The sequence below is a fragment of the Megascapheus bottae genome, chromosome 21, assembly GCF_031878675.1.
Source record: "Megascapheus bottae isolate mThoBot1 chromosome 21, mThoBot2.hap1, whole genome shotgun sequence".
Lineage (NCBI taxonomy): Eukaryota > Metazoa > Chordata > Mammalia > Rodentia > Geomyidae > Megascapheus > Megascapheus bottae.
The window spans coordinates 11338307-11360474 of NC_143529.1; the positions used below are offsets into that span (position 1 = coordinate 11338307).

At 38.7% G+C, this 22168-nt stretch overlaps 1 protein-coding gene across 1 annotated transcript in view; it reads right to left on the minus strand.

Moving 5' to 3' along the window:
* The window catches only part of Als2 (alsin Rho guanine nucleotide exchange factor ALS2), an 80232-nt gene that overhangs the window by 4539 nt on the left and 53525 nt on the right, over nucleotides 1–22168 (minus strand). Inside the window, exons 17-30 of the mRNA XM_090354610.1 lie at nucleotides 21948–22014; nucleotides 20784–20986; nucleotides 20609–20674; nucleotides 18303–18401; nucleotides 17600–17764; nucleotides 15463–15574; nucleotides 14932–15009; nucleotides 11205–11338; nucleotides 8849–9013; nucleotides 7548–7665; nucleotides 5316–5473; nucleotides 2971–3093; nucleotides 1742–1918; nucleotides 10–55 (exon numbers count right to left, since the gene is read on the minus strand). Coding sequence (XP_090210736.1) covers nucleotides 10–55; nucleotides 1742–1918; nucleotides 2971–3093; nucleotides 5316–5473; nucleotides 7548–7665; nucleotides 8849–9013; nucleotides 11205–11338; nucleotides 14932–15009; nucleotides 15463–15574; nucleotides 17600–17764; nucleotides 18303–18401; nucleotides 20609–20674; nucleotides 20784–20986; nucleotides 21948–22014 — 1711 coding nt within the window. The remainder of the gene's footprint in view (nucleotides 1–9; nucleotides 56–1741; nucleotides 1919–2970; nucleotides 3094–5315; nucleotides 5474–7547; nucleotides 7666–8848; nucleotides 9014–11204; nucleotides 11339–14931; nucleotides 15010–15462; nucleotides 15575–17599; nucleotides 17765–18302; nucleotides 18402–20608; nucleotides 20675–20783; nucleotides 20987–21947; nucleotides 22015–22168) is intronic.

The following is a 22168-nucleotide window of genomic DNA, read 5'->3' on the forward strand; positions in this document are numbered from 1 at the left end:
CTACTATACCTTTTTAATCTCTCCAAGGATTGACAAGGTCACTGGCCAAAATTTCCTATAATAAAATCCGTAAATGGTTAATGTAAGTTGTTACTGTTGTAAACATATACTCATTAAAAAGTTGAAAGTTGGGCCGGGAGTTTGGCCTAGTGGTAGAGTGCTTGCCTAGCATGCACGAAGATCCAGGTTTGATTCCTTGGTACCACATACCTAGAAAAAAAGCTGGAAGTGGTGCTGAGGCTCCAGTGGTAGAACTCTAGCCTTGAGAAACTCCAAGGACAGTGTTCGGGTCCTGAGCACAAGCCAAGGATTGGCAAAAAAAAAAAAAAAGTTGAAAGCTAGGCCAGGAGTATAGCCTCATGGTAAAGTGTTTGCCTAGCATACAGGAAGACCTAAGTTTGATTCCTCGGTACCACATACACAGAAAAAGCCAGAAAGTGGGGCTATGGCTCAAATGGCTGAGTGCTAGCCTTGAGTAAAAGTATCCAAGGACAGTGCCCAGGCCTGAGTTCCAGTCCCAGGACTGGCAAAAAACAAAAACAAAACAAAACAAAAGTTGAAAGCTAAATTGGCTTCTCTGTTCTCATCATGAATAGTGGTTTAAAAGTATAATATCTCAGAAAGAGATATGTGACAAATACTAGTAATACTGACCAAATCCTTTAATTCAGCTTTATCTCATTTTTGCTATTAAGTTACTCCACTGACAAAAAACCTACTTCTCAACCAAGACTTATGCACTTTTTTTTGAGTGTACAAACACATAAGTTATAGGGGATCAGCTTTTTCACTACACTCTTTAGAAAAAAATAAGTATACCCCTGGAGCAAGAAATAATGCCTTAGGACAGAAGGAGCACCTCTAAATTCTGAAATCAATTGGTAAGGAAGAGAAAGAAAGCACAGTAGCAAAGTTTAATATAATTAATTTTTATAAGAAAGGTATATATAAGCATTTTGATTTAAATGGTTGCAAAATACTAAGCAAAACAAGCCATTTAACTTTTTATTTTGTTAGCTGTGAGTCTGGAACTCAGAGCCTGAGTGCCATCCTTGAGCCTCTTGGTGCTCAAAGCTAGAGCCCCACCAGGTAAGTCACAGCACCACTTCCAGTTTTGGAGTGGTTAACTGGAGATAATAGTCTCACGGGGACTTTTCTGCCCAGGTTGGCTTCGAACCACAATCCTTAGATCTCAGCCTCCTGAGTAACTAGGATTACAGGTGAGCCGCTGACAACTGCCATCACTGAACTTTTATAAATGACAGCATAATAAAAATATTCAAAAGAACAAGCATTTTCAAACTCCTCTCCAAATATTCTCAGAAATGACAGTATCACTGTTTTGAAACAACAGGCATAGTAAATCTATATAAATAAACAAGTAAATTATAAACCGTATACATATCAAAGTATCAATACTTTATAAAATATTAGTACTTTATAATGCTGAGATTTTTCTGTTCCGTTTATTTTTTGTGCCAGTAGTGAGACTTCATTTTAGGGCCTCATTCTTTTGTTTAGCTTTTTCTATTCAAGGTTGATATTCTACCACTTAAGCTGTACCTCTATTTCTGGCTTTTTGCTAGTTAACCAGAAATAAATGTCTCTCAAAACTATCTACTCAGGCTAGCTTTGAACCTCTGCCTCCTCCGAAGCTAGGATTACAGGTGTGACTCAACTGTGCCTGGCCACTGATTTTAAATTAAAGGCTTTTGGTTGCAGTCTTAACTTCTGTACTTACCTCTGAACTCCAAGAAAGCCCAATAGAGCAATATCTGTCTGCTTATTTAATCGCAGAACACATTCCCAGTAAATGTCTTCCTCACGATCATTATCCAAGGCATAGAGCATGAACAATGGTGGGTAGAGCCGAGGTAGTAGCACAGGAAGCAGTAATCCAGAACTTGTTACTACGTAACTACAAAATTTTAGAGTGGAAGAGGATAGAAGTATTTTTATTAAAACTGAATCTAGAATAAAATAGAGCTTCTTAATCTGAAATTCCAAAGTGCAGCCAGGAATTTGGCCTAGTGGTAGAGTGCTTGCCTAGCATGCACAAAGACCCAGGTTCAATTCCCCGATACCACATACATAGAAAAGGCTGGAAGTGGTGCTGAGACTCAAGTGGCAGAGTTCTAGCCTTGAGAAAGCCTAAGGACAGTGCTCAGGCCCTGAGTTCAGGCCCCACAACTGGCAAAAAAAAAAAAAAAAAAGTGCAGATACAACATGTCAAATACTTCGGATTTGAACTCAACTTTTTGCTTGCTTATTATATCACTTCTCTTAGCTGATTTTCAGATTGGGTCTCAAATTTTTACCCTGGGTGCTCTTCTTGGCTTATATAAGATTGCCTCCAATTGTGATCCAGCTGATCTCTATTACCCAAGTTGCTATGGTTGCAGACTGTACTGTTAACACAGGAAACTTATCTATTGCTTTGTCTTGGACCATCTGCAAATTCTATTCCATAGCTAGAAATCAAACCGAAAGACTTGGTTACCTTTTTTCTTTGCCAGCACTACTGCTTGACTCACTTGGTTTTCTTTGGAGCTCAACCACTTGATCCAAGCCGCCAACCCAGCTGTTTTGCTGGGTTGTTTAACTAGAGGCAGAGTCTTGCAGACTATTTATTCTGCTTTGGCTAGTTTAGAACCTCTATTCTTTAGGTCTCAGCCTCTTAAGAAAGTAGGATTACAGGCCTGAGTCACTGGTGCCTGGCTTTTGTTTGTACCTTAAAGCTGCTTTTTCTCTGAGGCTCTTTCTATGTTGGCATGAAGCTGCTCAGCAATATTTGTGCCCTGACAGTGGCTGCTCTTTCCTGGAGAAAACAAGACACCTTGGAGAACTTAGAGAACATCTAATCTGACCATATTATTATAGAAATGAGAAAGCAACTTAAAGTGGGCCTCTTTGGATAAGATCATCTAGCCCCTAGCCCATTTCTGCATCATCTTACTTAACGCTGCTTACCCTGGCTCTGGAGATTCAGATCTGGAATCTGACTTCCCAGTGCAAAACGATTTCCTTTCAGTTGGCAGAGGAGTAGAGAGAGGAATTGTGCTGCCCTCTTCAGGAAGTTCAGGAAATAAGAACCTAAGACAAATACAGCTATACAATTACATTTTCAGAGTGGCTGAAAAGAGTAAAAATATATTTCTAGTATGTAATCTATCTCGGAGCCTATGAAAGCAAACTTAATAAGCAAGTATTTTAGCACCTCTTGCTTAAAATCTGATACGCTGTGGCTTTTTTCCTGCCTTGCTACTAAGAAATGAAGAATTCTAATCTACCTAAAAATATGTATCTTATCTGAAGTCCACTAACTCAAAGCAGAAACCATTTTTCTTAGGATATAAGCAAATACAAGTGGAAACTAAATGCTCAATATTAAGAAAAGAGACACTGATTATAGAAATCTCAAAATAAATTAAAAAATGAAAGCTGAAGTGATCAAAGGACAAATTTATTGAAGGATTTATTTTATTTTATTTTATTTTTCTATAGCCTTGAGTTTTACCTTAGATTTTATCTCTGAATCTGGTAGGCTGGGAGACTACCATATTTTTCTATTTGTATTTTTTATTGTCAGGGTAATGTATAGAGTAGAGGGGTTACAGTTACATTCGCCACGTAGGTGAATTACTTCTCACCCATTGATACCCCTTCTCATGTTTTGTCCCCATTTAGTTCCCATACCCCCTCCTAATCAACTTGTTTTCCCCCTTCCCTCTTCTATTTCAAATAAACAAATAAATGTATATACAATATACCAGGTAACAAAGTCAGATACAGTAACAATATGAGATTAACCAAAGGGCAAAAAAAAAGAGAAATAACATAGTTCATAAAGTACAACAATCACACAACATAAAGCTCTTGTTTCCATATCCTGGAGATCCTTTCATTTGAGACTACCATTTACACATTTAAACCTTGACCTTTCTAAGGTGGTTTGTATTCTTATCTATTTCTTTAGATTTATATCTGGCCCCTTCCTCTGTTCTAATTTTATAGTTGGAAAAGCTAAGGAAAAAAAAAGAACCAAGAAATGTATCTTCATCATACACATCTACCTAATTGTTGGAGCTGCAACACTCTATACACAGTATGAGTTTCGGAGGGCAGATTGTCTTCAAAACCTGAAATACGCCAGGTGTCACCAGGTGCGGTGGCTCACGCCTATAATCCTAGTTAGTCCAGAGGCTGAGATCTGAGGATTGTGGTTCAAAGCTAGCCCAGGAACTAAATAACACAGATTTTTATCTCCAATTAATCACTAGGAAATGGGAAATGGGGCTGTGGCTCGATGGGTAGGGTAGTAGCCTTGAGCTGAAGAGCTCACGGACAACACCCAGGCCCAGGGGTAGGGCTGTACCCTTGAGCTGAAGAACTCAAGAACAGGCCCAGAGTTCAAGCCCAATGAAACACACACACACACACACACACACACACACACACACACACACACACACAGACCACCTGAAATACTTGCAATGCATTTATCAATTTTGAGAACAGTATAATGAAATTTGTTAAATTCATGAATTTTTATTTATTTAATTCAATGCAGTGTTTTATTTGTCAGTTTAAAAACAGTAAGAAATCTTGCATCTAACAAGCTGACTGGAACTACCATGTCCAAGATGCTTAATGGCTTGTTCAGCCATTGTTTTCATATCGCCCTAATAGTCAGCTTCCTTGATATATGAAATAGTAGACCCACCCTTGGTTCCTTCCTACTGAAGTACAATCATACTGACATAATGTATGTTTTATTTCTTACTCTTTCTTTCCACTAGAATATAAGTGCCACTAAAACAATTTTACCCCCTTTGGTCACTGATGTTAAGAGATAGAAGCACTCCATGGATATTTGTTGATAAATAAATGTATATCATGCTGTTGTGAGGGACAGGATAAATTCTCAGGAACAGAGCTTCACACTAAACTTTATTGACCCTGTGTCTAAGATTTAGGGATATGATTTTGCTCCCCCCAAATTACATACAAATAAAAAGTATCTTTCATACCAAATTAGAATCAAAAGAACAAACTTCAGTAAAACTTAAAGAAAGCAAATAGCTATGGCTAAGATTTATCTTATATGCATTCATTACACAAACATAAATTAAAAGCACTTTCACCAATTAATCTATTTAAGAACCTATGGTATATAAAACCATTCTTGAATAATTTCTGTGATAAAGGAAACACATGGATTCAAAGTTTCAATGCCTCGATTTAAGGTGCTGATGACAAAGGATTAATGTAAACTATTCCATAGCTTTCAGAGTTCAGTGAAAAAAATCTCTTACCTCACTAACTGGAAAAGTCGCTTAAGGTATGACTTGATCTCCTTTACTGCCTCCTGCAGCAGTCGGCGGTTGGCTCCTACACCTACGTATGTCATTCTATACACTGCAACTAGGGTCTCCACAAGTCTGCCCAGTGGATGTAGTGGAGTGTCGCAGGCCTGAGTAGAAAGAGAATCAAGAAAAATCAGTCCAAATGAAGTAATGTAGAAACAATTCATCAGTGACACACAATCTCACAAGATGATAAACAACTTTTAAAATGTCAGCAGTTAATTCCAAATATTGAATATACTGAAATTACACAGGGCTTTTTTTCCTCCTAACTCTAACTGATAGATAATAATTGCACATCTTTATTAGGAATTATATAGTGTTTTGGTATACTTAGATATTATGTTTCTAGAAACTCAGAATATTTAGGTTATCCATCACCTCAAAATTTATCAGATCTTTGTGATGAACACATTCAAATCCTTTCTTCTAGATATTCTGAATTAAATGATACCATACTGCTAAACTAGCTACAATCCCCTTTTGTTCCATAGAACAGTACCACTCGTTTTCCCACAATGAAAACTACCTGGCTATTAAAAAAAGACTAAATCCTGTCACTTGCAGTAATATGAATGGCACAGAAAGTCAAGTACAGTAAGACAAATGTACATGATCTTATTCATGTGAAATCTAAATATCAGCCTTCAGAGTATTAAGTGCCCAGCTAATCTAATGAATTTTAAACTTCACAAAAATTAGCCAAGCCTCGTTGCACATGAGGTAGTGCAGGCAAGTGAGTATCCAGGCCAGCCCAGCATCTGGATCCAAATAAAACAAAACAAAAACCTTGTAAACCATTACCTTGGAAAAATATAAATGCTGCCTGTTGTTATTTTTCCCATAATTATTAGCTTATATTAGTTCATAAGGGTTTCACTATGGTAGTTTCATCCATGCATATAACATACCAAAACAAACAAATTCTCCTTTTATCATTCTCCATCTTCTTCTCCCCTTCTTAAAACAATCAAGTTTCATTGTTCTGTTCTCATACATGTGTATAAAGTACTTCAGTCATATTCACCTTTCACACCCTTTCTATTCACCTCTACCTTCAGACTTGTACTCACCCCCAAACCAAACATTCATATTCATAACTAGTTTTGGATAGACGAGAAAACAATGTATGTCACAATTTAAATTCTGCAGATCTAAGGAGGTTGAGAAAGAAGCAAAGGTAGCATTTCAGGCAGCATGTTTTGCTCATACAACCTCTACTTTGCTAATTTTACCTTCAAAAAAAATTTTTTTTGTTGGTTGTAGGACTTGAACTCTGGGCCTGGGCGCTGTCCCTGAGCTCTTCAGCTTAAAGCTAGTGCTCTACCATGTTAAGGCACAGTGCCACTTCCAGTTTTCTGATGGTTAGTGATTGATAAGAGTCTCAGGTACTTCCATGCCTAGGCTGGGTTTGAATCAAGAGCCTCAGACTCTGATCTCCGCCTCCTGGGTAGCTAGGATTATACTAGGATTATAGGCGTGAGCCACCAGTGGCCTTCAAATTTTTTTAAAAATACTTATTTTAAACTTTGAATTTAATCCTTAAGAATGCCCTTGAGCATCTAAGAAAACTTTAAAAATCTTCCCCCCCACCCCCCGCCCTGGGCTTGAGCTCAGGGCCTGAGCACTGTCCTTGGAGTTTCTCAAGGCTAGAGCTCTACCACTTGAGCCTCAGCACCACTTGCAGCTTTTTGTCTACATATATGGTACTGAGGAATTGAACCTGGGTCTTCGTGCATGCTAGGCAAGCACTCTACCACTAGGCCAAACTCCTGGCCCCCAAAAGTCTGTATCTTAAAAAAAAAAAGTTTTGAAGTTTTGTCTTAATAAAGAGATAATAATCATGTAGAAATATGATTTTTTTTCCAGTCCTGAGGCTTAAACTCAGGGCCTGGGTGTTGTCCTTGAGCACTTCTGCTTAAGGCTAGTGCTCTGCCACTTGAGCCACAGCACCACTTCCAGCTTTTACTGTTTATGTGGTACTGAGAAATCAAACTGAAGGCTTCATGCATGCCAGGCAAGCACTCTACCACTAGGCCACACTCCCAGCCCAAAATATGATCTTAACAGTCAAATGAATTAGCAAAATAAATACTAAGAAGGTAAAACCAGGATTGGGTTAACATTAGAATGACCTATTAAACATCATCAATTCACAAAGCCAATGTAATTTGACTCTACCTTTATTAAATATTTCTTGATGTCCTCATATTTCTCCACAGAGAAGGCACCAACATGTTGTGGAATAAATTCCAAGCTCTCTAGTGTCTGAGTCTGTGAACGACTTAATATTTCTGGGCTACACAAAGGAAAAAGGAAAGCCCATTGTATATTTCACATAAAAAAAAAACAAGGTAATTGGAAATATGCACAGGAAACATACCATCAACTCAGGGGGAACAGCCAGCACAGGCCAAATGAGTTCATAAAGGGTAGGTGAATTGCCATAAATCACTGACACAATACTACCCAAAGCAGGATTTAACATTACACCTATTGTAATGAATGAAAATTGTGCTCCAAGCTAAATCATGCTGTTAAGAAATAAAAGACCTTAGCTTTAAGAGGAAATTGATGATAAGACTGTTATCATGATAATAAGGAAAATGAGAAGCTAAAGGAAAAGAAAAAGAAGTCAAAGGGCAAAGGAAGAAATGAAAATAGGTGAAAGAAGCAGGGAGCTCATAAGAATACTCCAACAGGAGACACAGGAGTTCACAGACAGCTTCCTGAGGTTGTACTTCTCTTGTCTCTTCATTACTTCCCTTGTATTTTTAGGTTCTCAGAACTTTCCTTTTAGGTACCACAGTCAGAAAATGCCCATTTCTGTGAACAGGCCAGACACAGAGCCCAAAGGTGGGATGATAAACAGAGAGGCATGAAAGTAAATAGGGTTTGATCTTGCCTATTAAACCTGAAAATTCACCAACGGGAAAGGTTCTACTCCTTTGAAGCTGTGGCTCCTGCAAACTTTCTATTCACAGTCGCTCTATCCACTGCCATTACCATTCAGCTACACATGCCCTAGATAGGATAGGGCAGTAAGTAGTCTCCATTCAGAAGTCCTTGTCTCTCACTGAACTAGAGTTAGAGGGTTTTTTCCTCTGGATCTCTGACTGACTGCACCACAGTGCTTACTTTCAGATTGCTCTGAGTTCAGCCTGAGGAATACTGAAGTAAAACCCATTTAACTAACTGATTTGCTGGTACTTTGATTTTAGGTATACTTCTTCAATCATTTGCTGATACCTGCTTTACAGAGTTCTCAAACAGCTGTCCATATATTCTGTCCCAGTTTCATAATGGAGCTTAAGAGAAGATAAAGGATGAGTGCTTTAATCCAATTTACTAATGAGAAGTACATCATTAATTTTTAAATTATATTCTATGGAGTTTAAATATAGTGAACCTTGACTTCTTACTAGCTTTTACTTTCATCTGCTTAACATGCTCTACCACATGCTAGGTAGGCATTCACTTACCTGTCTTTGTGTTGGCGCCGATTGATGGTCAAAGCCACAGCAATATTATCCCATGCTTTCCAAACTTCCCCTTGGCCTGGGCTTTCACAGCCCAGCTGATGCCAACACTCATCAAACACTGCTCTCCACTTTTCATCTGGTGGCACTGCCAAGTTTCCTAGCTTTCTGCTAATAAAGCCACATCAACCTCATATTAATCACTTCTTTCATGCAAAATCTTTCCAAATTGTAGAAGTGTAGAGACCCCCAGACCCAACCCCTTCAGTAAACCCAGAGGCTGCACAAACAGGAACTTCTGAACCCTAGTCAGCCATTGTTCGCACAGGTGTCCATAAGCTCCAGGAACTAACCTATTTTGTGTATTAGAAGCATTTGTTTCCCAAACCATAAAACTACTTTCAGACTGTTGAATGGGACCCAGCTGGCGTGAGAACTTTTGTCAGTTTCCAGCAGCCGGGGAAGCTCCCTAATTCCTATCTTATCTCACTCGATCACCTGATGGGTGCGATTTCTGCCTTTAAAAGGACTGTGTAAACCCTGATCAACAACTCCTCCCAGCCTCACTGCCGAGTGCCTGTGGACGAGTTCCCTGCCTGGCTTGTATCGCGCAATAAACCTTGCTTTTGCATTTCGGATGCCTCTATCCTGGTGGTCTTCTTTGGGGGGACCCCTCCTCTGGACACAACAGAAGCTTTCCAATATACAACTGAGAATAATTTGGACCCATACTGCCAAAATGGCAGCATCTCTATTTTAAAAGTTCTGAATGAAAAACTGGAAAAGAAGTTAGGATATAGCTCAGTGACAGAGTGATGGTGTAGCATAAGCAAGGCCATGAGGTCAATCCCTAGTACTGTCAAAAAAAAAAATTAGGTTTTTTATCTTATTAAGAGTTTATTAAGTATCAGAACTGATACCTGTTTTCTGTATCTCCACAGACTTAATTTTACCAACCTGATTCCTATTAGAATGAATTCGGAAATGCATTAACTACATATGGAGTTTTAAAAAGTTAGAAAAAAAATACATAAATCTACTACAACAAGAATCTGAGGTGCTATAAAAACAGCTAACACTGCACAAGAATAGTCCTTGCCAACATGGCAGTACCCAAGTGAACTGCATTCACTCGCATGGCAGTTCAGACTGTAGTAGGGCAGTAATGGGCTGGTGACTAGAAAGGGACACAGGAATGCCGAATACTGGGGCCTGAAAAGGCCCATTGATGCCTGCCCAGAGGCACAGCCTCTCATTCTGGGAGAGCGTTTTCAGCCATGGGGCTTTGGCCTAATCTTACCCTAGTCCCATGGTGGCTTGGTGGGCTGGAGTGGTGGGGCCTCGGACAGGGAACTGGGAGAAAAAGTAATCCAGACTATGAGTCTAAGTTGCAATTCTGTGCTTTTCTTCTGAAAAAACCCTTCATTTCATACTGTGTGGAATCCTCTGTCAACTCTGAGAATCTAAGATTAGCTTTACTGAAACCAGCAATGGCTTAGGTTAGGGTGGTGAGTTTTCTTTCCTTTTTTGATTTGTAATATAGACTTTGTTCTTTTTTTCCATGTATGCAGAATATACTATTCCACTTGGGGGGGGGGGTGTGTGTGTGTGTGTGTGTGTGTGTGTGTGTGTGTGTGTGTGTGTGTGTGTGTGTGTCTTTTAAATGGAAATTCAAGTGGTATAGGGATTCCATTTAAGAACACCCTTGGGCACTGTGGCTCACACCTGTAATCCTTGCTACTCAGGAGGCTGAAATTTGAGGATTGTGGTTCAAAGCCAGCCCAGACATGAAAGTACTAGAGACTCTTATCTCCAGTTAACCCCAGAAAACTGGAAGTGGTGCTATAGCTCAAGGGGTAAGGCAGTAGCCTTGAGCTGGAGAACTCAGGGACAACGCCCAGGCCCAGAGTTCAAGTTCCATGACAGACCAAAAAAAAAAAAAAAGCACCCTTTCAGGACTAGAGGCATAACTTGAGTGGTAGAGCACTTGCTTATAAGGTATAGGTCTTGAGTTCAGTTCCCAGCATCCTCTTGCATCACTTTGGACAACTGTTCTACTAACAGCAGGACTGCTCTCACACTTGTAACCTTCTTTATTGTACTACTGAGATTTGACCTCAAATCTCCCACTTAAGCAAATCTCCACCTTCAGCAAAACACCTATAACTTTTAAACATTTACCTAACAAAGCTTGTATTTCAATCAAGACTTAGGTATCTACACTTATGTTGGTTAACAACTCAGGGAAAAATTATAGACTTTTTGTTTTTTAAAACCTGATTCTGCTTTTAAAATATTAATGTTTGATGAAAACAAGACTACTTAAAAATTCAATAATTAAGTCAGACTAATTACTCACAAAACTTTGGGTCTGTCTTTATCAGTCTCATATAGACTAGGTTTGAAGTAAGTTCCAGTGATTTTTATCCCAGATCCCCATTCTCCATTAAAATAGCCTTCGATGTAATCTCCATTTGGCATAGTCAGTGTGCCCTAGGTGAAGTAAGAGGAAAAAAATATTAGAATTAGAGGAATTATTTTCAATTTTAAAAACTATGGGGAAAAGAAACAATAAAAATTTTAACATTTTCTCTTTTTAATTTGCTCTTTACCAATCTCAACTCTTTGATAAACAACAATCAACTCTTTGATAAACAACAAAAACATGAAACAAAATATAAGCATAAACTGGAAAAAACAAACTATACTTAAGACTTTGAACTTTTCCTCATATGCAGGTTATCACAAGTACCTACAGAACCAGAAATAGTGTATAAAAATAATCCACAGACTGGGGCTGGGAGTTTGGCCTAGTGGTAGAGTGCTTGCCTAGCATGCACGACGATCCAGGTTCAATTCCTTGGTACCACATACATAGAAAAAAGCTGGAAGTGGTGCTGTGGCTCAAGTGGTAGAGCTCTATCCTTCAGAAAGTCCAATGACAGTGCTCAGGCCTTGAGCTCAAAGCCCAGGACTGGCAAAATAAATAAATAAAAAATCCACAGATAAAAGCAAAGCAAAGTCACAAAAGAATTAGAAAACCGGGCCAGGTGTGGTGGCCCACATCTGTAATCCTAGCTACTCCGGAGGCTGAGATCTGAGGATTGAGGTTCAAAACCAGCCTGGGCCATGAGACTCTTATCTCCAATTAACCATTTGAAAATCAGAAGTGGGGCTATGGCACAAGTGATAGGGCAGTAGCCTTGAGTGAAGAGCTCAGGGACAGCTCCCAGGCCCACAGTCCATGCCACCACTGAGCTACCTCCCCAGTCCATTATATAAACAACAATAATAAAAAAAAACCCTCAGCAATGGGTGCACATCTATAATTTTAATACACAGAAAGCTGAAGCAAAAGGCTCATGAGTTCAATGGCAATTTGAACTATACTGTGATTCCAGCTCAGTCTAAGTCTATACAGTGAGATTCTGCCGTTAGAAACAAACAAAAATAACCTCGGAAATTTCTTAAAATTTTTTCTAAAAAATAGGACCCCAAAGTCTGATTTATAAAAATTCTTATGATAAATCAGAACTCATAAAAAGTTAACTTTTATGCTCTAAAAAGAGGCCATTCGGGGCTGGGAGTTAGCCTAGTGGCTTGCCTAGCATGCATAAAGACCCAGGTTCGATTCCTCAGTACCACGTACATAGAAGAGCTGGAAGTGGTGCTGTGGCTCAAGTGTTAGAGCTCTAGCCTTGAGAAAGTCCAAGGACAGTGCTCAGGCCCTGAGCTCAAGCCCAGGCAAAAAGAATGAATGAATGAATGAATGAATGAATGAAAGAAAGATAGATGTGTGTAAATAACATGTCTGATAAAAGATATATCATATCCAGAACATAAAAAGAACTCATATCCAGGCGAGGTGGCTCATGCCTGTAATCCTAACTACTCGGGAGGCTGAGATCTGAGAATCAAGGTTCAAAGCCAGCCTGGGCACAAAAGGACCTGAGACTTTTATCTCCATTTAATTGCTAGAAAATGGGAAATGGGGCTTAGCTCAAGGGTAGGGTGGTAGCCTTGAGCTGAAGAGCTCAGGGAAAGTGCCCAGGCCTAGTTCAAGCCCCATGACCAAAAACAGAACTCATAAACTCAACCATAAGATTTGAATACACATTTCCCTAAAAAATATGTGTGATAGCTGGGTGTGGTGGCTCATACCTGTAATCCTAGCTATTCAGGAGGCTGAGATCTGAGGATCTCAGTTCAAAGTCAGCCCGGACACTAAAGTCTATGAGAGTTTTATCTCCAATTAACCACCAGAAAACTGGAAGTGGCATGTGGCTCAAGGGGTAGGATGGTAGCCTTGAGCTGAAAAGCTCAGGGATAATGCCCAGGCCCAGAGTTCAAATCCCATGACGGCAAAAAAAAAAAAGTGCGACTAAGCAAATGAAATATCTTCTATATAACTAATGACTTGGTAAATGGTAAATTAAATATAGGAATGTTGCTTTCTACTCATTGAGAGGAAAGCAGAAAATACGAAATATCCAGGTAACTTTTATAAATGACTTAAGAATTAACTGTTTTGCATATGGGTATGAATATGCAAAATGAAAAAATTAAAGTCCTCACACATTGTTGAAGTTCCTTAATAAGTCATACAACATTTACCATGCATATATATTTCTAGTTATCTAATAAAAAGAACAAAAAACATGTATTAATCCATGAAGTTGTAGGTCAAATACTCTTATCAGCATTGTTCACAATAGTCTTGAGTTAAAAATAAGACAGTGGAGCCAGGTATGGTGGCTCATGCCTGTAATCCCAGCTACTCAGGAGGTTGAGATCTGAGGATCAAGGTTCAAAGCCAGCCTGGGCACAAAAGAACCCGAGACTCTTATCTCTAGTTAACATCTAGTGGGGCTTGGCTTGCGGGTAGGGTGGTAGTCTTTAGCTGAAGACCTCAGGGACAGCACCCTGGCCAAGTTCAAGTTCTATGAACACCCCCCCCCCCACATACACACAGAACAGACAGTGGTAGGTCAAGCATGGTGGTACACTACTCTAAACCTACTACCTGGGAGGCAGAGACAGGGAAATCACAATTCCAGGTCAGTACGGGCAAAAGTGAGTGGAACCACATTGCAAAAACAAGCCAGGTATGGTGGCAAGTTTATGGTTTCAGCTATAAGGGAAACAGGTAAAAGAATTGGAAACCCAATGTCAGCTTGGGCAAAGATAGTACAAGACACTATCTGAAAAATGAATTATAAAAGCAAAAGAACTGGAGACACGGTGCAAGTGGCAGAGTACTTTCATAACAAAAATAAAGGTGAGTTCAACGATTAATACAGAAAAAAACAAAGAATAATCCAGTGCTCATAAACTAGTGAAGAGATAAATAAAACGTGATTTAAAAATAGTATTCAGGAGGAGAAAAGGAAATCAAATACCATACAGAAAAATTTCAAAAATACTATGGTAGGGGCCAGAGGTGTAGCCTAGTGGTAGAGTGCTTGCCTAGCATGCAATGAAGACCCTGGTTTGATTCCTCTGTAACACACACACACACACACACACACACACACACACACACACACACACACACACACACAGCCAGAAGTGGCTCGAGTGGTAGAGCTAGACTTGAGAAAAACCCAAGGACAGTGCTTAGCTCTGAGTCTAAGCCCTAGGACTGGGGGAAAAAAATACCATGGTAAAAAAAATTTTTTTAATAGAAGAAGAAGCCATATGCATGTTTCCATTTGTAAGAAAGTTCAGAAAAGGCAAGTCTTACAGGCTAAGAAACTGGAACTGAATGAGCAGTAACAATTTTTTTCAAGTGATGTATTTATTCTAAATTGAGGGTCATGTAAATTCATATATTTTTCAGAAAAAAAATCATTGAAATGGACATTTAAAAACAGTGACTTGAAATGGGACCAAGACATGAGAAAGGGTATCAATGTATGTGAATTAATGCACCTTCTATCTGGCGAATATAATATAACCCTTCTATTAATTACAATAAAAAATATATGGAAAAAAGTGACTTTATGGTAAATAAGTTCTTCTCTTAAACTCAAGAAAAATTAGCAGAAGAATATAGTAGAGAAAAGAAGAAAAAGTACATTTCCCACCTTTCCATTTAGAGTCCAGTCATCAGAAAATTCTCCCTCATAGATAGTGTCATCTTCAGAAAGTAAAACCCCATTTCCCTGTGGGAGAAAACAAAACAAATCAAAATCAAAATACAAAAAAACACAGAGTAAATTAAAGTGCTCCTGCAGTCAGATCTTCAAAGCCTTCCATAATATAAAAGACAAAGAAAACCATCCTAAGAAGGTAGAATATAAAAAGATTATAAAGTTAGAGAAACACTGGTCCCCGTGGCTTGTCCCCTATAGTCCCAGATACTTATGAGGCTGAGATCTGAGCATCATGGTTTGAAGCCAATCCAAGGCAACAAATCTTGTTATCTCGAAATAACAAGCACAAAGTTGGAAGTGGAGGTGTGGCTCAAGTGAGAGTGCTAGCTACAAGCAAAAAAAGCCAACTGAGCACAATGCCCTGAGCTAAAGTCCCAGTATTGGCACACCATCACTCTAAAAATATAGAAATTTGGAGTTTTTGTAAGTCAATTAACAGCTATATACAAAAGTTGCACTCACCATCATTTTATTAAGGTGGAAGATGCCTTCATAATACAATCCAAACTGAGTAACTACCACACCATTCCCCTGGCATACATCATCTTGCCACATTCCCATATACTTTTCTCCCCTGAATAAGAATAAACAGAAAAGAAGAATGAAAACAGATACTGGTGATGGCAAAAAGGAGAAAAGTGATTTTACAAAGGAGACCCCCAAGGTATTTCTTCTAGGTTAGAGGCACACACGGGACCATGTGATGGCTAGAGACACCTTACTCAAAGCAGTGTTCTTATGACAGTGTCTACCTGACATGGATCTACATACAGTTTACATACTTTCTAAACAACTTTAAATTATGTATTCTTTTAAATGTCAAAGAAGCTAAAATATAAGTAGAATCATACTTTTAAACTATTTTCCTTTGCTTTAATTGCCTAAATTATAAAACAAAGAAGTAGTTTGCCAGAACAGGCTCATTTTTTCACTACTCAAATTCAAAGAAATTTTACTAGGTTCCTTAAATAACATACAATTTAGCAATAACAATAATTTTTTTAAAAATTGCACATTAACAACATGGGAGAAAGAGTATAAATTAAGTCCGAAGTAGATATGATAAATCAAATATTGAAGTAAAGAATTATATTCTTCCATGGGCCCGGAGTTGGCTTAAGAGTGGTAGAGTGCTTCCCTAGTATGCACAAAGACCGGGTTTCAATTTCTCTGTACCACATACATAGAATAAGCTTGAAGTAGTGCTGTGGCTCAAGTGATAGAGCTCTAGCCTTGAGAAAGCTCAAGGATAGCTTTATTTAACTGAATGTAACTAGGCTTGATCCCTGATTTGTATATTGGAAAACAAAGCCCTAACCTGATAGAAATGTCTAAGCAGAAAAGCTAAAATCTTTCCTTCTTTTTCTATTCTTTTTGTTGTTTTTGTTGGTTGTGGGGCTTGAACTCTGAGGTCTGGGCACTGTCCCTGGACTCTTCAGCTCAAGGCTAGTGCTCCACAACTTGAGCCACAGTGCCACTTCTGGTTTTTTGGTGGTTAACTGGAGATGAGTCTCACGGATTTTAGTGACTGGGCAGGCTTTGACCCATGATCCTCAGATCTGGTGTTCCTCAGATCTCAGCCACCTGAGTAGCTAGGATTATAGACATGCGGTACTGGCATCCAGCCTAAAACCTTTCTGTAGATGTCATCCTGTCTTTAACCCCCAAAGAAATCTGTCTCTTATTTTTTTTCTTTTCTTTATTTTATTCCTATTTTCCATTGACTGCTTTAAAGATTTTATTTTGAAGTAGTACTTCTTTATGACAACAAACTCTTTTTTTTGTGAGAAGCTTTAGGGTAAATGTATAATCTGAATTATCCTGATTTTGTACAGAAGTAATCTACTGGGGCTGAGGATGTAGTTAAATGGCAGAACCTACCTAGCACTGCAAAAATGTGAAACAAAAAAGCTGTTTCCAAAGAAGTAGTAGTGGCTTCCTACTTTAACTATAATTACTTGGATGGAGACTGGGAAAATTTCAGCTTGAAGACAAATGGACATCCTAACTATAGAGAAGGACTAGTGGGGACCAGCCTAGTCTGAGCATAAAAGTAATGAGTGAGACCCTCTTAGAAAAATAATTCAGGCTAAGAGCATGGCTCAAGTGGTACAGTACATGTCCGGCCAATGTTTATTTATTCTAGTACTACCAAGAAATTAAAAAGAAGTAATGAGCAGCAAAAAGTGCTATAGGTGTAGATCAACTGGTATGAACACTTGGCTAGCAAGCATAAGGTCCTGTGTTCAAACCCCAGTATTGGTGGAGGAAGTAACTTTTACTGTATGGCTCATAAGAAAATGAAAACATGGACAAACCACCCCTTCCCCCCAAAAAAAAACCTGGTGCCTGACAACTGTTTCCTTATGGAAAGTTTTTCAAATGTTACTAAGTTAAGATGCTTCTTAGTTGGGCATGGTGGTAAATGCTTGCAGCACTAATACACAGGACACTGAGGCAGGAGAATGGAAAGTTCAAGGCTACTCTGGACTATAGGTTAGTCTAAGCTACAAAACCCCAGACTTCATAAAATTATTTTAAAGGAAGTACAGGACCTTATCCTCTTATACTACACTTGAGATTAAAAACAGTATAGTACCTAGTGATATCATCAAAGACACCATATCCTGCTTTCTTATCCATCACCCACTGGCCAATGAACATGCTGGGAGAAGAGGAAGTCAATTTCCCACTTCGGAGGAGACCATGACCGTGACGCATGTTATCTTGAAAACAGCCTTCAAACACTTCACCAGAGGCGTAACTGTGGAAAGGATCAATACAGACCCATCAAACGAACATTATAAAGTCAAAAAAATCCACAATGATATTCTCATTGGTAATTATTTGTTTACATGATTATTTTTCACAAATGATAATGTCTCATTTTTGCATAATTGAGCTTAAAATGTTACTATATAATGAAGGTATATTTTGCATTTACATAGGGAAAAATTCTATGTTTAGTCCCTTGATTGGAAAATGAAATAATGAGTTACCAATGAGAGGAAAGAAAGAGAAGTTTTGCTTATCTTGGAATTAAGTAATGAAATTACACTAATAGGCAACATGTACAACATTGTTATAGTTTAAACAATACATAAAACTTAGGGAACAAATTTACTAATTTACAATTATTATCTTGTGAGAAATGAGGGATGGCCCTTTAAAGAAAGACTTTAATCAGTCTCAGTGATTAAAAGAGCATAGAGAATTTACTCCTTAAAAACCTTTGTTACACAAGCTTTAAGATTTACATGGCAAAAGCAACACCAGTCCAATAGCCTTTTTAATGTTACTACCTATAGACACCTTGGCCACACATCTTTCCTTCTTTCCAGTGGCCCACATAACGATCTTCTTTGTTTAGAACTTTGTTTGGGATTCTGTATTCTCCATACCTGCCAAGAAAAAATGAAAAACATCAAAAGATGCACTATGACATCTTTGCCTTTTATACATGTATATCAGTAAGCATTTCAACAAAGGGAACAGAGAAAACATTTGCTTGTAGAAGGAAAGGGGCAAATAGGATCATGGTTTAACCTGTACCTATTACTTAAGCTGTGTAGCGAATCTTAGAGGAATGAAAAGCAGAAAACTTATATATGGCCTGTCTCTGTCACTAGCAGCATCACTTTGGGTAAGTCCAAGTACAGAGCTTTTTCATCTATATAAATTAGGGTAAAGCAGATTGTCTAAATTGTTTTCATTCTAAAAATTAATTTATTAAAGACAGTAAAAGACATCATAAAGGGACTATCATGTAGATATCATGTTGGAGAGTGCTTGCCTAGCATGCATGAAGCCCTGGATTTAATTCCTTGGTACCACATACACAGAAAAAGCTGGCAGAGGTTCTGTTACTCAGTAAAAGTGCTCAAGGATAGTGCATAGGCCTTAAGTTCAAGACCAGGACTGACCAAAAAAAAAAAAAAGACATCATAAAACATTATCACACAAATGTGTCATCCAATTTACATATTTCTTATGTAGAAAAATCAAATTACTTCTTTCAATGACAAAATATTTCACTGCCAGAAATTTATCATGTAAGTTAGATGCCAAGTGGTTCATGTCTATAATCCTAACAACTCAGGAAGCTGAGGTATGAGCATTACAGTTTGAAGCCAGCCTGGGCAGAAAAGTCTGTAAGACTCTTATCTCCAAACAACCCCAAGAAAACTAGAAGTGGTACTGTGGCTCAAAAGCAAAAAGCTCAGGAACAGCACCCACAACCCTGAGTTCAAGCCCCATGACCAAAAGGGAAAAAAATTATCATGTATATACAATGTTAAAAATAGCAGGGGGCTGGAAATTTGGCCTAGTGGTATAGTGCTTGCCTAGCATGCTCAAAGGCCCAGGTATCACATACATTAAAAAAAAAAAAAAAAAAGCTGGAAGTGGTGCCGAGGATCAAATGGTAGAGCTCTAGCCCTGAGAAAGTCCAAGGACAGTGTTCAGGCCCTGAGCTCAAGCCCTGGAGTGGCCAAAAAAATCAGGGCACGGTGGCTCACACCTGTAAGCCTAGCTACATAGGTGGCTGAGCTCTGAGGATCAAGGTTCAAAGCCAGCCCAGGCACAAAAGGATCTGAGACTCTTTTCTCCAATTAACCTCTAGAAAACGGGGAGTGGGGCTTGTAGGGTAGGGCAGTAGCCTTGAGCTGAAGAGTTCAAGGACAGTGCCCAGGACTAGTTGAAGCCCCAAGAGCCACTAAAAAAAAAAAAAAAAAAACCCAGGGCTGGGAGAATAGCCTAGGATAGCCTAGTAGTAGACTGCTTGCCTAGCATGCATGAAAGCCACATACAAAGAAAAAGTCAGAAGTGGTGCTGTGGTAGAGTGCTAGCCTTGAGAAAGCCCAAGGACAGTGCCCTGACCCTGAGTTCAAGTCCCAAAACTGGCAAAAAAAAAAAAAAAAAAAAAGAAATATGACAGACAAGTTTATACAATGTATCATTATCATAATATAACATTTGAAAGGTTTCTCCCTTAACAAATATAACTAGATATTTAAAACTACTAAAAGGAAAATTTCTCTATCTGTTCTTTATGTAAAAGAGGCCTTATTGTTTAACAGTCTCCTCATAAATGTTCTCTAAGGGTTAGTCTTCATAACTGAGAAATTTAGAGACATAATCCCCTTTAACAGATGGGAAGCTATGAAATTGAAGTTGCATGGCTATGGCTCACTCAAAGTTAATCAAAGGCTACCCTCCACATCCTAGCTTTCTTCATGCTCATACATCTGCATTATGGGTCCTAATATGTAGCACATGTATCTAAAACACAAAGCAAAAAGTCTAATGCTTATTTGAATAGCATCTCTGAACATTAAAAAATGTAATTTGTGACCAAAATTGAATTTGTCTTTTTTTTTTTTTTTTTGGCCAGTCCTGGGCTTGAACTCAGTGTCTGCACACTGTCCTTGGACACTTTTTGCTCAAGGCTAGCACTCTGCCACCTGTCTCACGTGAGCACCACTACCAGCTTTTCTATGTATGGAGTACTGAGAAATCGAATCAGGGCTCTATTCATGCTAGGTGAGCACTCTACCACTAGGTTACACTCCCAGCCCTGAATTTGTCATATTTTAAACAATGTTCTTACCCATCTTCCAAGCCATTCCTGAACATGCCAGAATACATCTTTCCATCAGGCCACTTCAAAACCCCTCTGTAAGGAATAAGCAAAGAACAGTTCATGTGAATGAATGTTTCAGATAATCAATGTTTTCTTCTGTGAGTACTGTCTTCTATCCAAGGATAAACTTAAAGATTTTCACCTTCCATGAGGCTTTCCTGAGAGCCAGCGCCCATTGTAAGTGGCATCCTTTAGGCGAGGATCCTTGTAGAAAGTATATTTGGCACTGCGTGAAATGGGTGGCTCCTGCCTCTGAACATTGCTGCTACTTCCATAAGGTGGAAAGTCAGAAGTCCCCCTCAAAGCCTGATCCACAGCTTGACTTAGAGCCCGTAACCACTTAGTCTAGGAACAAAACAACAATGTCAGCAGGCTTACAGCAACAATTTATCAAACACCGCTTTTAACTCATGCCAGCTTTACTTGGAATGAACAATTTTTGTCTGCTAATGCTTTTCATATTACATGTTACTAATAATCAGTTCTTGGATTAGTTTATTGCTATATGATTAAAATTAAGTCACTTTTGGGGTTGGTCAGTTTTGGGGCTTGAACTCAGGGCCTGGATGCTGTCCCAGGGCTCTCTGTGCTTAAAGCTAGTGCCCTACCACTTGAGCCAAGCACCACTTCCGGTTGTTGAGTGGTTAATTGGAGGTAAGTCTCACAGGCACTTTTCTGCCTGGGCTGGCTTCAAACCTCAATTCTCAGATCTCAACCTCCTAAGTAGCTAGGATTATAGGCATGAGCCACTGGCTTTAAGTCACTTTTTTTTTTTTTTTAAAGAGTCTTCACTTCATGAAGATTTTTAAAATAACTGAGAAAAGCTGTCTTTCTATCAAACTATGTCACTTCTTTCTGTCAATCCTGTGAGAATTTTGGCCCTGGTTGGTTATTTTTTAATTATATCCTATTCTAGGTATACTTTAATTTTAAAATCCGGTCACAAATTCATGGACTTTTAGTTGATCCTATTCCTGTTAATTAAGCCGCATCCTGTTGCAGATTGAGAATTTAGGTTTGGCCAATCTGAGCAAAAGGACAGAGTCTCCTGACTAAGGTGACTTAGGGGGAGCAGCCAGCTTGCCAGTTGTGTGCTTGCCTTCCAGATTTGGGCTGATAGCACACTTTTATAGAGAAGTAAACTTTGCCTTGTCAGTTCCTTTTGAGTTGATGTCTTTATTCCTACAAAAAGCCCAACATCCCAAGATATCTCTGCCACAATTGCAGGTCATTTTTGTAAATAAAAACAACTTTTGTTTTACTACCCTAAGAGTCCAAAGATTGAAAGGAAATATAATGGACTAACCTTTTCCTGAGGTGTTGATGATATGAGAGTAAAATGCTCTTCAGGGGTAGTTATCTTTAAGCCATTCCTAAAATGTTCACAAGGATAAATATGACAGGTAAAATAATCTGTCATACAATATCACTTTACAAAAAGCTGCCTATTTAAGTGAAGTCAATTGAATTTAAACATTATGCCCTGGATTTGCATCCTTACAGTGGGAAAAGGATATAATACTCTGA